Genomic DNA, 14072 nt, shown 5'->3' with positions numbered 1-14072 from the left:
AACTATAGAAGGAGGATGTTGGCAAGATAAAAAGTTCATGGGTGATGGGGAGAGGGAGGGTTGCCTAGGTAAGTGGGCCTGTGGTTGGAACAAAGGATTAACATCTGGGTCATGTTGTTCCTTCTGGGTGCTCATGCTTCTAGAAGCCATTTATAATCAAAAGACAGTTCTATAACTGTGTGGCTTGCCAAGTTTGTCCTAAAGGTTCATGCCAAGCTGTATGGCTCCCAACGGGGGGTGGGGGTGGAGTGGGGGCCGAGACAGGGTTTCTCTGTATTGCTTTGGAGGCTGTCCTGGAACTCATTCTGTAGGCCAGGCTGGCCTCGAACTCCAGAGAACTGCCTGCCTCTGCCTCCTGAATGCTGGGACTAAAGGTGTGCATCACCAATGCCCGTGCAGCCAGTGCTCTTAACCACCAAGTCATGTCTCCATAAACTTGCTGCTGGCCAAATTCTTGTCTCCCCCCCCCTTTTTTTTATAAGAAAGAAAATTATTTTACATGTCAATCCCAGGTTCCTCTCCCTCCCCTCCACCCACCCCCCAAATAACGCCCTACCCAGCCAATACCCTTTCTGCTCCCCAGGTAGAGTGAGGCCTTCCATAGGGGGTCTTCAAAGTCTGTCATATTCTTTAGGATAGGGCCTAGGCCAACCCCCTTGTGTCTAGGCTCAGGGACCAAATTCTTATCTTGAAGGGCTCAAAGATCTCGTGATGTTCTTGTTTCTTCATAATTTTAGGATACTCCTAGGTTGCTTCCTGGAACATACTAATTTCACATCTCTTTGTTTTTTTTAATTTTTAAAAATATCAACTTTATGTGTGTACATGTTTTGCCTGTATGCATGTATGTGCATCATGTATATGTCTGGTGCCCTCAGAGATCAGAAGAGGGTGTTGGATCTCCTGGGACTGGAGTTACAGATAGTTGTGAGCCAGTCACCATGTGGGTGCTGGGAATTGAACCTGAATTCTCTGCAAAAGCAGCAAGTGCCATCTCTCCAGCCCCTGGTTGTTGTTGTTTAAATAATTATTAAAAATTCACATCAAGCTGGGTGGTGGTGGTGGCGCATGCCTTTAGTCCCAGCAGCAGGGAGGCAGAAGCAGGTGGATCTCTGTGAGTTCGAGGCCAGCCTGGTCTACACAGCTACACAGAGAAACTCTGTCTCGAAAAAAATCAATCAATCAATCAATCAATCAATCAATAATAAAAATTTACATCAAAGAGCTGGGCAGTGGTGGTGCACGCCTTTAATCCCAGCACTTGAGAAGTAGAGGCAGGCAGATCTCTGAGTTTGAGACTCTAGCCAGCCTAAGCATGGTAAACATGGCTCTGGCAGGCCTTGCCCTTCTCCCCCATTTCCTCTGCCTTGCTAAAAACTGTTAGATGACATTTTAGCCACCAAGGTCTGTTTCCTTATTTGGCAACCTCCTCCTCCTGAGACTGACTACAAAGGTCCATTTATTCAAGTATGGAAGACCAGCAAGCAGAAGCCCCTTTTGGTTCACTTAATTAACATGCCCAATTAAAACAAAACAACTCATCCTAAATCCAGGTTTCCCCTTTTGCCTTTATAAATTGCCATTTGTCTATGTGTCACATCTATCTTTTTATCCAGAGGCAGTCCTTTGTCCCCACCTCTCTTGGAACAAATACCTCTTCCCCTCACCCTTGTTCCCTTCCCCTTCTCCCTTGTCCTCTGTCTCCAGTCTTTGTCTCTTATTCCCTGCCCTTGTCCCTCTGGAACATATAAATCTCCTTTGTGCTGTGAACTTGAGCTTGGGGTACCCTGAGCCGATACCAGTCCTTTCATGTTCAGTTTCCCACTGAAGGTGCCGGTTATTTTGGTTTGGTTTTTCAAGACAGGGTTTCTCTGTGTAACCCTGTGGTCAAGAATGCTACCTTCTACCTTAAGTAGTTTCCTGGCTCCCCCAGTATCTCTCCTAACCTAGACTCTGCACACAGTGGCCAATCAAAAAAGACAACATTGTTAGTCTACCTTTTAAATCTGTAGTGCACCTGCCTGGTCCCCTAGGGTCCCACACAAAATCCCCAGGGTCATGTTCTGTCTCAGCTACAGTGTCACTTCCCACAATTCCCTGTGGTGCACAGGCTGTTTAACTTCATCCGTACCTTACCCAAGCTCTGGTTGAGTCTCTGCTAGATTACAAACATGATTCTTGGGATAGTTTGAATGAGAATGGTCCCTAGGAGCATACATATATTTGAATACTTGGTTCCTGTCTGGTGGGACCACTTGATTAGGATTCTGAGGCGTTGCCTTGTTGGAGGAGGTGTGTCTCTAGAAGCCCCCACCAGGCCCAGGTAGTACTCCCCAGCCCCACCCCCCCGCCCCCGTTCCTGTTTTTTTAAGACAGGTTTTCTCTATGTAGTCCTGGCTGTCCTGGAACTTGTTCTGTAGACTAGATTGGCCTAAAACTCAAGAGATCCACCTGTCTCTGCCTCCTGGAACCACCTGGCTGTTCATTTCTTCTTATCATGCTCTCTTCCAGGTCTCACAGTGGCTGTCATGCCTAGGGGAAATCAAAGGGAAGCTACTAGCTGTCCCACCCACCACACCCCCTGCAAATCCACCATCCTTGAAGTCAGCCCCAGCTTCCACTGCTTTGAGTCAGCTGGGCCTTAGGTTCAGATGTTGTCCACAGCTGCAGGCAGTCTTGGGTGAATGTAGTGAACCGACTGGCACCTTCAGTGGGAAAGGTCAGAAGTTCTCCAGCCTGTAGTCCAGCAGGCTCCCTTTTGTCCTGCCACACATCCCCTACATGTGGGGCCCTGCTACTGTGAGATCAAGCACTGTTTGACTGTTTGACCTATCCCTGTGAGGCCCAGAAACAGTATAAATACAGCCAAGGTCTGGGCTCTCTACCTTGAGTCCTAGTTAATGGCCCTGTACTTTTTCTTCTCCCCAAGAAATTATTTTTTTATTAGAAACAAGCTTGCTTCACATGTCAATCCCTTCTCCCTCTCCCTCCACTCCCCGGCACTGTATTTTTACTCCATCTAACCCCTCACTAATAATAGCTGGACCATGATGTGATTGTACGTGGAACTGGGAGTAAGGAGGGGACTTCTCATCCCACAGACTAGTAAAAGACATAAACGTTCAATTAAAGTTCACTTCAAAACAAAACTCATCCATGCCTTAAGATTTATTACACATACAACATTATGACTCCACGCCAGAAGATAGCACCATATCTCATTACAGATGGTTGTGAGCCATCATCTGGGTTCTTCCAGAGGAACTCGGGTCCTCTGGAAGAACAGCCAGTGCTCTTAACCTCTGAGCCATCTCTCCAGCCCCCATCCAACAAGCCTTTTTTTATATGACTATCCTGGGTCTCTAAATTGTGAGCCACCAAAAAGTTGTGAATATCTTATCTGAAAACAGGACCTATGACAATGGATTAGGGTTGCCATAGTCTGATCATTAGTTTTTGTTTTTTTTTAATTACATTTCTGACTGTGTGCCTGTATGAGTCTTTGTATATACTTCTGTATGTTTCTGTGAGTATACATATACATGTCTATGAATGTGTATAAGTGGTTGTAAATGTGTATTTTGAAATGTGAACGCACGAATGCACACAGCTATTTGCTCACATGAGGCTGGAGCAGAGCATCAGGCGTTTTCTATCATTCTCCACTTAATACCTTGAGACAGGGTCTCTCATTGAACTGAACTGGAAGCTCAATGTTTGGCCTAAACTGGCTGGACAATGACCTTTTGGGATCCCCTTGTCTCTACCCCTAATACTGAGGCCACAGGTACCTGCCCCTAGGTAGTTTATGTAGATACTGGTGATTTGAACTCAACTTTCCCCACTGAGCACTTTCCCAGAGGGAGCACTGATGGAATCCTGGTGCTCCAGTGACATACCTGTGCCTGTACCTGAAAGCTGGAATCAATCTTCAGGCACATGTGTCAAGACAAATAAAACTTTTGTTTTTGTTTTTACAAGACAGGGTTTCTCAATGTAGCTTTGAAGCCTGTCCTGGAACTCACAGATACCTGCCTGAGTTTGCCTCCTGAGCAATGGGAATAAAGGCATGTGCCATTACCGCCCAGATTTCAGTGAAAACCTTTTTAAAGGATAATGAATGTTAGGCACAATGAGTCTTAACATTTCCCGAAGCACTTTTCTTGGTCCTGGGAAGTAGAATTATCACTATAATTTAATTTTGGTCAATACAGACCGGGGACATGGAAAGGGGGAGTCCACTTGTATGAACAGAGTTGTCTCAAACTTGTAACCAGGAAGACAGAATTAATAACTCAAATGGTTAAGAGCATGGATTGCTCTTCCAAAGGATTCAGGTTCTTTCTCTGCACTTACATGATGGTTCACAACTGTCAATAACTTGAGTTGGAGGGATGTCTTCTATACTCCAAGGGTACCAGGAGCACATGTGGCACACATAGACATAGACATGCACACATGCAGGTAAAACCACTCATACACAAATAAAAATCAAAGCTTTAAAAAAAAAAAGGGGTGGGGAGCTGGAGAGATGGATCAGAGGTTAAGAGCACTGGTTGCTCTTCCAGAGGTCCCGAGTTCAATTCCCAGTGACCACATGGTGGCTCACAATCATCCGTAATGAGATCTGGTGCCCTCTTGAGGCATGCAGGCATACATGGAGACAGAATGTTGTATACATAATTTTAAAAAAGCATACCAATATAGAACCAGCAACATGACTCGGGGTAAAAACACTTGCTGACTTGTGTTCAGACCTTTATAAACATTATCTGGCACACTTGTGCCCACATGCATTCAGTATTTTCCAATTTTGAAGACTGAAGTTGCCAGGATAGTTTTGGTACTTGCTTTTAATCCCAGCACTTGGCAGAGGAAAGAGATCTGAATTCAAAGGCAGACAAGGAAATAGAGAAACTCTGTCCTGAAAACCAAAAAATAACCAAAATTCCCCTATGTAAAAACAGGCTCAGCAAGGCTTGGTGGCACACTCATTTAATCCCAGCACATGGGATGCAGAGGCAGGCAGATCTCTGAGTTCGAGGCCAGCCTGGTCTACAGAGCAAGTTCCAGGACAACCTCCAAAGCAATACAGAGAAACCTTGTCTCAGACGCCCCCCCCCCAAAGAAACTAGGTTCTCTGGTACTTGCTGAGCACAAAAACAGGTACACCACCTAGCATAAACATTAACCCAGCAAATTAGCAAGACCTCACAATACAGCACTATTTACAATAGTCTTCTAATTCTGATGGGGGCCAGAGTCACTGGTTAAGAGCACTTGTTACTCTCGTATGAGTATCCATATTGGATTTTTTTTGTTTTTCTAGACAGGGTTTTTCTGTGGCTTTGGAGGCTATCCTGGAACTAGCTCTTGTAGACCAGGCTGGTCTACAGAAATCCACTTGCCTCTGCCTCCCAAGTGTTGGGATTAAAGGCGTGCGCCACCAAGAGTATCCATATTGGTTTACAACCATCCCTAAATTTCCAGTTCTGGGGAATCCAATGCCTTTTGACTTCTGGGCACCAGGCATGCATGTGGTACATACATCCATGCAGACCAAAACTATGTAATAGCACACAAAGCATGCATGTCTTCTGCTAAGACCAGGGTTAGGGTTAGGATGGGGATGGTGAATGCATTGTGTATACTAAGGCTCAAATCCACAATCATAGTGATTGGAAGATGACCTGCAGCTAAGCAGAAATGAAGAGGATCCTTGTCTTTTCACATAATTTAGCTCTCATGTGTTCAGTGCACCACCACTGCCTGGCTGCAATCCCACTCTTAACATAAAATTAAAGCTAGCTGTGGTTGTGTATCAGTAATAACACCACCAGCCGGGGAGAGGGATAGAGACAGCAGGATATCCAGGGGCTCAGTGGCTGGCCAGCACAGCATATAGGTTTCAGGACAAGCAGGAGAGCCTCTTAATGAACTGGCCAGAGGAAGACACTTGAAAACTTCCAACATGAGAAAACACACAATGACACATAGAAACATATGAAGCTGTTTAATTAGGTCGATAGCAATTTAAAAAACCAGTTTGTGAGGATACATCCCGTTTGTCAGAGAGAACTGAGACCTCAGGTAGCCCTGGAGCTGAGGAACAGCTTTGATCTTTGGCAAAAGCTGTGAGTCCACAGTTTTCTGATCGGCCTTGCGCTGCTCTGTAATCTCGTATTTCTACACAGAGAAAAGGAAACATTTAGAACCAACACTCCCCAGAAATAGTCCTACTGCTTCAGGGACTGATAAAGCAAGCCATAACCCTCCCCCAGGACAGATCAAGAACAATTTAGGTCATAGGTCACACCTGCCACCCAGAACAATCGAGTCAGGCTGTTTACATCCTCACCTCCTTCTCTGTGTCGAAGATCTCACCCTCCTGGTGCCTGGGCTTGCGCAGTTGCTTCTTCTTAAAGTAAGCATCAGTCAGGTGTTTGGGGATTTTAACTTCGCTGATATCAACTTTTGTAGAGGTGGCAATGACAAATTTCTGGTGTGCTCTTCGAAGAGGAACTCTGTTGAGGGCAAGAGGTCCTGAAGGAAAAATAAGAATTAACACTGAAAAATTAAGATTTGGTCTGCACATGGTGGCACATGCCTTAATTTCAGGAGAGGAAGACAGACTGGTATACACATGAGACCCTGTTTCAAACAAGAAAAAAGGCTAATTGGAGCATGAGGGCATAGTTAGAGATGGTTCAATGGTTAAATGACAGCCACTGATGCAGAAGACCCACCCACAGAGGGTCCACAACTGCCTAATTTGGAAAATGCCACCTGCTCCAAAAACTGCCTAAAAAGGGCTTCTCTTCTCTCACCCTACTTTTTCAAGGGACCCAGGTGAGAAGCCGGCCATCTTTTACACAGGCCAGCTGAAATTTGCCTGGAACCATTCCCTCCCTCCCACTGCCCCTGAGATCTGTCTGCCTTGAAAGGCCTGAGTTCGGTGATTAAAGGTGTGCTCCTATCACCCAGCCATCATTCATCTTCATCTGTCCACACACGCCTCATGCTGTACGCACAGCTCCAAGAGTCTCACTGCTTTCAAAATGTGAAGCACAGGGCAGCACGTAGGCTGTGTCACCTGAGTGCTGCTTCATAAGGCACACTCAATGTAGACTGCATTTGTATGTGCCATGCTCCAGTTCACAAGTGGAGAGGAGGGGACAACTTGCACAGCAGGAAAGCCGAGGCAGGGGGAATTCTTTAAGTTTGAGACTCCCTGGAACTACAAGCAAGCCTTGTCTCAAGGCAGGAACAGTGACTGGCACCTGCAATCTCAACACGAAGGAACTAGAAAGATTAGGACAAGACTATTCTGGGCTCCATAACATCCTGTGAAAACACACTAAGGATTTTCTTTTTATTTTATCAGTTCAAATTAGGAATAATCTTGCTTCAGATATCAATCTTTTCTCCCTCTCCTCCCCCACAACATCCCACCTGCCCCTAGCCATCCCCCCCTCTACTCCCCAGGCAGGGCACTAAGGATTTTCTTACCTGTCACAAGTAGCAAGCCGCTGCCCAGCTGCTTCAGGAAGACCACCCTCTGGACAGAAGTCAAAGAGAAAATGGTATTTAGCAATTGAATGCCAACTTCTGAATTAACCAAAGCACATAGCTGGTAAAGAAAAGGTCTAAGTCAGTGGTTCTCAACCTTCTCAATGTTGCAACAACCCTTTAATACATTTCCTCATGTTCCCAACATAAAATTACCGTTACTTCTTCCACAACATAAAATTACTGTTGCTTCTTCCACCTGCCTAGTGCTGGGATTAAAGGCAAGGGCCACTAACGCCCGGCCTACTATTGCTGAACTGTAACTTTGCTATTATGAATTGTAGTATCTGATACGCAGATGGTCAATACCCACAGATGAAGAGCTCCTGGTCTACAGGCAGGTGTGGGAGGAGCACACCGTGGGTGGTAGCTTAGCCTGGCCAGAATTTTTTTTGGGAAAAAAGACCAAACACCAAAAGGCAATTTCTAAGCATACAAGTCCAGCTAGTCTATTAAAGAACTAAACCACATACCCAATCCACAACAGCACCAGACAGCATATATAAAGCAGAAACTTGTTAAAGCAGAAAATATTTCCAGTAGGTAAAAAAGCAGGATGGCAAGCAAGGACTAGCCTCTGCTGAGTGACAAGCTGCCTTGGAAAACAAATCACCCACACATACACCAAAGAAAGCAAGCCTATTATGATCCAGACCCCTTTGGGACACTTCTCACCTTGCCCCTGTGGCGCCCGGTGAGGATGATCAGGACAGTCCCTGGAGTGATGCTGGCACGCAGCTTCCTTACATGCTGACTGAAGGGCTTCTTGCCATGGCTCAGCAGCTTCCGAGGAACATCTTCAGTAGGGTAATACCTGGGCTGGAGAGAGTGCACGAACCACACTTAAAGCTGCTCAGATTAGCAGGGTTGAGTTCAGAGGAAACATGAAAAACAGCTTCTCCTTCACAGTGTTTCTCTGTAGACCAGGCTGGCCTTGAACTCAAAGAGATCCATCTGCCTCTGCCCCTCCCCTAGTGCTGGGATTAAAGGCGTGACACCTCTTAAAATTCATTTTAAATTATGTTAGTCCAGGACATCAAATGACCCTTGGCGTTGGGAGTCGCAGATGGTTGTGAATAGCCTGTAACAGAATTCTGGCCCTCCAAAGAACAGCATGTGCCTTAACCACTGAGCCATCTCTCCAGCACAATTTTTGTTTGGTTTTCAAGACAAGGTTTCTCCATATAGCCCTGGCTGCCCTAGACCTCAGTCAGAGATGCCTGCAGGCTCCAGAATGCTGGGATTATAGGTCATGCGCCACCACAGCCCTGCTTCAGCTTTACAATGCACTTCTTCAGAATGCCTCAGCCAGATACGGGGGAGGTAGGATAACAGGGAACTTCATGTCAGCCCAGGCTTTCTCAAGCGCAGTAACAATGAGGGGAAGGAAACATAGTATTTTCTCATCAAGATTTTATCTCCTAGGTAGGCAGACTCCCAGCAGCAGAAACACAACTTATACCCATTTTCCCCCAGAAAAATACTATGGCATTATCCTTGTTAAATTAACTCAAAATCTCCACTTGCAATGGAAAAGCCAGAACTTCAGTGTGCTAGACCTACACCGCACCCTGACAATCTATTCTAAGTATATCAAACTAATCCATCCTCTCTTATAGACAAAGCCTCAACCCAACACAACCTAGCAAGCAAACCTAACAGTCTAGAACCATGTTTCCTCAATCTGGCAAAAACTCATCCACATTCAAATTCCTCCGTACCTCCTCCAGATCTTACCATTTTTCGAAGCTTAACCACCCGAGTACCACCATTCTTGTCACCGCCAACTGGTTTAGTGACAGTAGCAAGGACCTTTTCCTTTTTCTTCTTCTTTTCAACCTACAAAGACAAACCCATGAGGGAGTGTGGCAGACCACCACGGTTAAATTGTAACGGCAGGGCAGGGTATTTCTCTCCGTTCTTACCTTGGTTTTTGCAGCTGAGTATTTTCTCTTGTATAGGGCCTTTCTGGAATACATAGCAGATCGGGAGTACCTGCCAATTCCTCTCACCAGGACAGGGTTCCGGCTGCAATGGGGCTTCCCCTTCTTGGGTTTTTTAACCTTAGGGTCACCCTTTTTGGCTGCACCATCGGCATCACCACCAGCCTTCTTGGCTGCTGGCTTTTTCTCTTTTGTGTCAGGCTTCTCGGCTTTTTCACCCGCCATCTAGAGATGTTAAAAATAATAATTATAATAATAAAAAAAGGCATCTCATCAACCATCTGTAACAAGTCAATACCAGAACCAACCCTCCACTGCTTGCAAAACATCTTCCTCCCAAAGGACACTCATGTAAATGTCTAGGACCATTAGTAAAAATTTGCTTATTTTATCCTTCCATTTTGTGAATCAGAAAAATCTATACAGCAAGGAAGCCCCTGCTTCGAGCCTATTTTCCCGTTTTACTGTGCGACCCACTTCAGTGCCAGCGGCCTACAGGCAGAGGCCAGGCAATGGTTCGGGGCCGCGGGTTGCTCTAGCACGGGACACTATGACAGGCCCAGGGCAACGGGCCTGCCATAAATCCAAACCCATGCAACTAACTACTCGTGACTTTTTAAGACCCCTTACTCTAGGGTCGCCCTCGGGTCCCGGTGCCACTATGTCCCCAACTTTGCCGAGAAGGCAACAAACGGCACTCTCCAGAAGAGTTCCAGGGGAGCAGTTTCCCACTTAAGCCGCAAAACACAACGTGGCCGAGGCGGGCCCCGCCAAGTTCTGGAACCTCGACCTCGGTTTCGGGGACGCACGCCACCACACGGGCCCTCTAAGACTCCCGAGGTTACGGCGGCCGACAGGGCCCGGCTGCCGTCTCGGGCGCTATGCTCGCTCTTCGCCCTCCTCCAACCCACGCCGACAGAAATGAAGTTCCCGAGAGACCTGGCGAGTGACCTCGACCATAGTGGTCCATGGGTGATAGCCTTCGGACGTCCCCCGCCTTCGGATGGGCGAGGATTGGGGTCCTGAAAGCGGTTCTCACACAGACACCCGCCATTCCTACCTTGCAAGATGGGAAAGAGAACTAAGCTCCCGGCTTCCGGTCTATAAGCAATGACGGGAGGTGTACAAGAACACTTCCTTCCTGTGTGGGACCTCATGGGAAATGTAGTTTTTCTTACGCATGGCCATTGCAACATGTCCTGGCGAGGCACCGATTTTCCTTAAGCGGTCAGGGCGGATGAGATGGCTTAAGATGGCTCAGCAAGTAAAGGCGCTTTCCGCCATAATTATCAGAGTTTGATCCTCCGTCATGTAAAGTCGAGAACCGAATTTACAGAGTTGGCCTCTCACCTCCATGAACGCACACATACAAATGATAATTAAAAAAAAATAAAATTTGGGGAGGGAGAGGGAACTGGGATTGTCATGTAAAACAATCTTGGTTCTAATTCAAATAAAAACATCTGCAGAAAAAATTTAAAATTAATAAGAGATTTTGTTCATATTAAAAGTTAAACAGGGGGCTGGAGAGATGGCTCAGAGGTTAAGAGCACTGACTGCTCTTCCTGAGGTCCTAAGTTCAATTCCCAGCAACCACATGGTGGCTCACAACCATCCGTTATGAGATCTGGTACCCTCTTCTGGTGTGCAGATATACATGGAAGCAGAATGTTGTATACATAATAAAAAATAAAATCTTTAAAAAAAAGTTAAACTAAGCGGGGCGTTGGTGGCGCACGCCTTTAATCCCAGCACTCGGGAGGCAGAGGCAGGAGGATCTCTGTGAGTTTGAGGCTAGTCTGGGCCACAGAGCCAGTGCCCAAACAGCCAGGATTGTTACCCTGTCCTGTGTCCTGGCAATCCCACCTTACTCATAGAATCATCTTGCTTGGCCTATTTATTTATTTATTTATTGGTATTTCAAGACAGAGTTTCTCTGTGCAACAGCTCTGGCTGTCCCAGAACTCACTCAGTAGACCAGGCTGGCCTGGAACTCAGAGATCCAGCTGCCTCTGCATACCAAGTTCTGGGAGTAAAGGCGTGTTCCACTACCGCTAAGCCAGGCCTATTTATTTTTAAAGATCTTTTATTTCTAATTCTGTGTATGTGTGTGAGTGTATGTGTATGTGTGAGTGTATGTATGAGTGTGTGTGTGTGTGTGTGTGTGTGTGTGTGTGTGTGTGTGTGTTTCTGTTTGTTTTGAGAAAAGTTCTCACTACATAGCCTTAGCTGACCTGAAACACGATATGAACACAGGCTGACTTCAAATTAATAGAGATCCACCTGCCTCTATACTTCCAAGTTCTGGAATTAGAAGGCATATGCCACCATACCCAGCTTTTAAACATTTTTAAACACTTTACCCAGCTAAAAAAAAAATTAAAAAATACTTTATTTTCCTCTTTCTCTCTCTCCGTCTGTCTTTCCATCTTTCTTTGCTGTGTGTGTACTCATGACAGGGTACACTCGGCAGTCAAAGGACAAATTGCAGGAATCAATTCTTTTCCTTGATCCATCTTGCTGGCCTCCAATAAAGTATATCTTTAAATAAATATATTTGAACTTGTTATCAGCCAGTCACTGTGTTAGGCTCTAAGCATATGCAGCAGAAGGAGACACTGACTTTGTTGTTTAAGTAGCTTGTGTTCTGAAGGAAGACACAGAAAGTTCAGCCCCAGTGATGCTAAAGTGTGCTAGGGGCTGATAGAGGCGTGAGCCAGCATCCTCGGGCCCACAGGAGAGGAAGAGGCATTTACTTATTTTTGGAAATTGGTCAAGGGGCTTGCCCAGAGTGTTACTCCTACTTAAGCTGGAGTTTAGTATTGCCTGACATTTAGTTTCTAGCTGGTCAAAAGTTTGAAGACTACTCCAGACTTTGAGTGATGATGGAACCCAGTTGTTGGAATACTTCCCTGGCATAGGTTTGGTTCCCAACTCTGCGTGAATCTTGGGTGGTGTAATTACAGGATTATATGCCTATAATTCCAGAATTTGGAGGTAGAGGCAGGAGGATTGGAAGTTCCAGGTCATCTTCAACTGTGTAGTGAGCTCAAGGCAAGTGTGGGCTACCTGCCTCAAACAAAAGGGCATGGGTCACTGGAGGGATGGCTCAGAGACTAAATGCACTTGTTGATTTTACAGAAGACCTGGGTTTGTTTCCCAGCATCCACCTAGTGGCACACAACTGCCTATAATTACAGTTCCAGAGGATTCTACACCCCTTCTGAATTTTGCAGGTACAGCACTTACAAACACCCCTATCTACACACATATACATATAACTCAAAATAAAATTAATTGACATTTTAAAAAGTGTATTCCACTGAGTTTGGTCATGAATGCCTATAATCTTAGCAACTTGGAAGGCTGAGGCAGGATCTGTGTCTGTGAGTTCAGGACCAGCCTAGTGGGTTTAAGGTCACCCTGACTGTGGTCCTTGACAAGTGGAGATCCTACTTCTTTAAAAATAAATTTTTATCGAGGTGGTGGTGGCTACGCCTTTAATCCCAGCACTTGGAAAGCACAGGCATTTGGATCTCTGAGTTCAAGGCCAGCCTGGTCTATACATCAAATTCCAGGACAGTCAAAGCCACACAAAAACAAAGACCAACCAACCAAACAAATAAATAAAAATTTAAAAATGAAAAGGATATTCCAGACCCAAATGACTAAACCTTGAATAGCAACTATGGCCGAAGCAGGAAGCATGATGGCTTTGGCAACTGTTGGGTTCTGTGATGGTATTGGCTTCAGCCATAAGTGGAAGGGTCTAGTGCAGATGGAAAGATTCCAGTTTAATGGTAAAGGCCTTGGGCCTCCTTCACAGAACAAAAGAATAATACAGTTCTGTTTGTGTTCTACATAGATTTAGGTAGCTCTCCATAGAGTGTACAGTACAGAATATAGATAGCCTAGAGTGTTTTTCTCACTCAAAGAGCTTTGAAAAGGAGCTGATGGGCCGGGCAGTGGTGGCACATGAGTCTGTGAGTTTGAGGCCAGCCTGGTTTACAGAGGGAGAGGGAGTTCCAGGACAGACTCCAAAGGTACACAGAGAAACCCTGTCTCGAAAAACCAAAAAAAAAAAAAAAGAAAAAAAGAAAAAAAGAAAAAACAGCCAAACAAACCAACAACACCCTCCCCCCCCCAAAAAAAAAAGAAAAGAAAAGAAAGGGAGTTGATGAGAAATTGTGTTTACCAAAAACTTGCTGCATGGTGCTAAGTGCACGGTTCTAAGTGCCTCACAAATTCACCCTTTAGGGCACAGAGGGAAACTGAACTAAAGGAAGCCCTTTGGCTTGCCTGTGACATTCATGTGGGCAGATGCAGGAATGAACTCTCCTGTGACCCTTTCTTTTAGATTCTCGATGAAGGGTCCAGAAGGAATCCTAAGCAAGAACAGCTGTCTGTGGACCATGAAGATAGGAGAGGCTCTTATCCCACAGGAAGTTGCCTCCAGTCTGAGGTTAGAGGCAGAAACCTGGGTCCTTATGGGGGAAAACTCTCCAGAGAGAGGAAGTAGATTATTTCACTGTGTGTGTGTGTGTGTGTGTGTGTGTGTGT

At 45.7% G+C, this 14072-nt stretch overlaps 1 protein-coding gene and 1 non-coding gene across 2 annotated transcripts; both read right to left on the bottom strand.

Moving 5' to 3' along the window:
- Positions 1-5998: 5998 nt before the first annotated feature.
- Rpl6 (ribosomal protein L6) lies at positions 5999-10665 on the bottom strand. Its single transcript, XM_027414111.2, has 7 exons — positions 10573-10665; positions 9495-9737; positions 9307-9408; positions 8245-8388; positions 7510-7558; positions 6359-6543; positions 5999-6186 (listed from the first exon to the last, which is right to left on the bottom strand). Exons 2-7 carry the CDS (start codon positions 9735-9737, stop codon positions 6034-6036), a joined length of 876 nt encoding a protein of 291 aa, XP_027269912.1. The 5' UTR covers positions 10573-10665; the 3' UTR covers positions 5999-6033.
- On the bottom strand, positions 9975-10108 carry LOC113835508. The gene has a single exon (XR_003485096.1). It is a non-coding gene; the product is annotated as a small nucleolar RNA SNORA42/SNORA80 family (small nucleolar RNA).
- Positions 10666-14072: the final 3407 nt, after the last annotated feature.

The sequence above is a fragment of the Cricetulus griseus genome, chromosome 4 (assembly GCF_003668045.3).
Source record: "Cricetulus griseus strain 17A/GY chromosome 4, alternate assembly CriGri-PICRH-1.0, whole genome shotgun sequence".
NCBI classification, from domain to species: Eukaryota; Metazoa; Chordata; class Mammalia; order Rodentia; family Cricetidae; genus Cricetulus; species Cricetulus griseus.
Note: the sequence above shows the minus strand (reverse complement) of the source record. Positions and strands in the feature narration are given on the sequence as shown.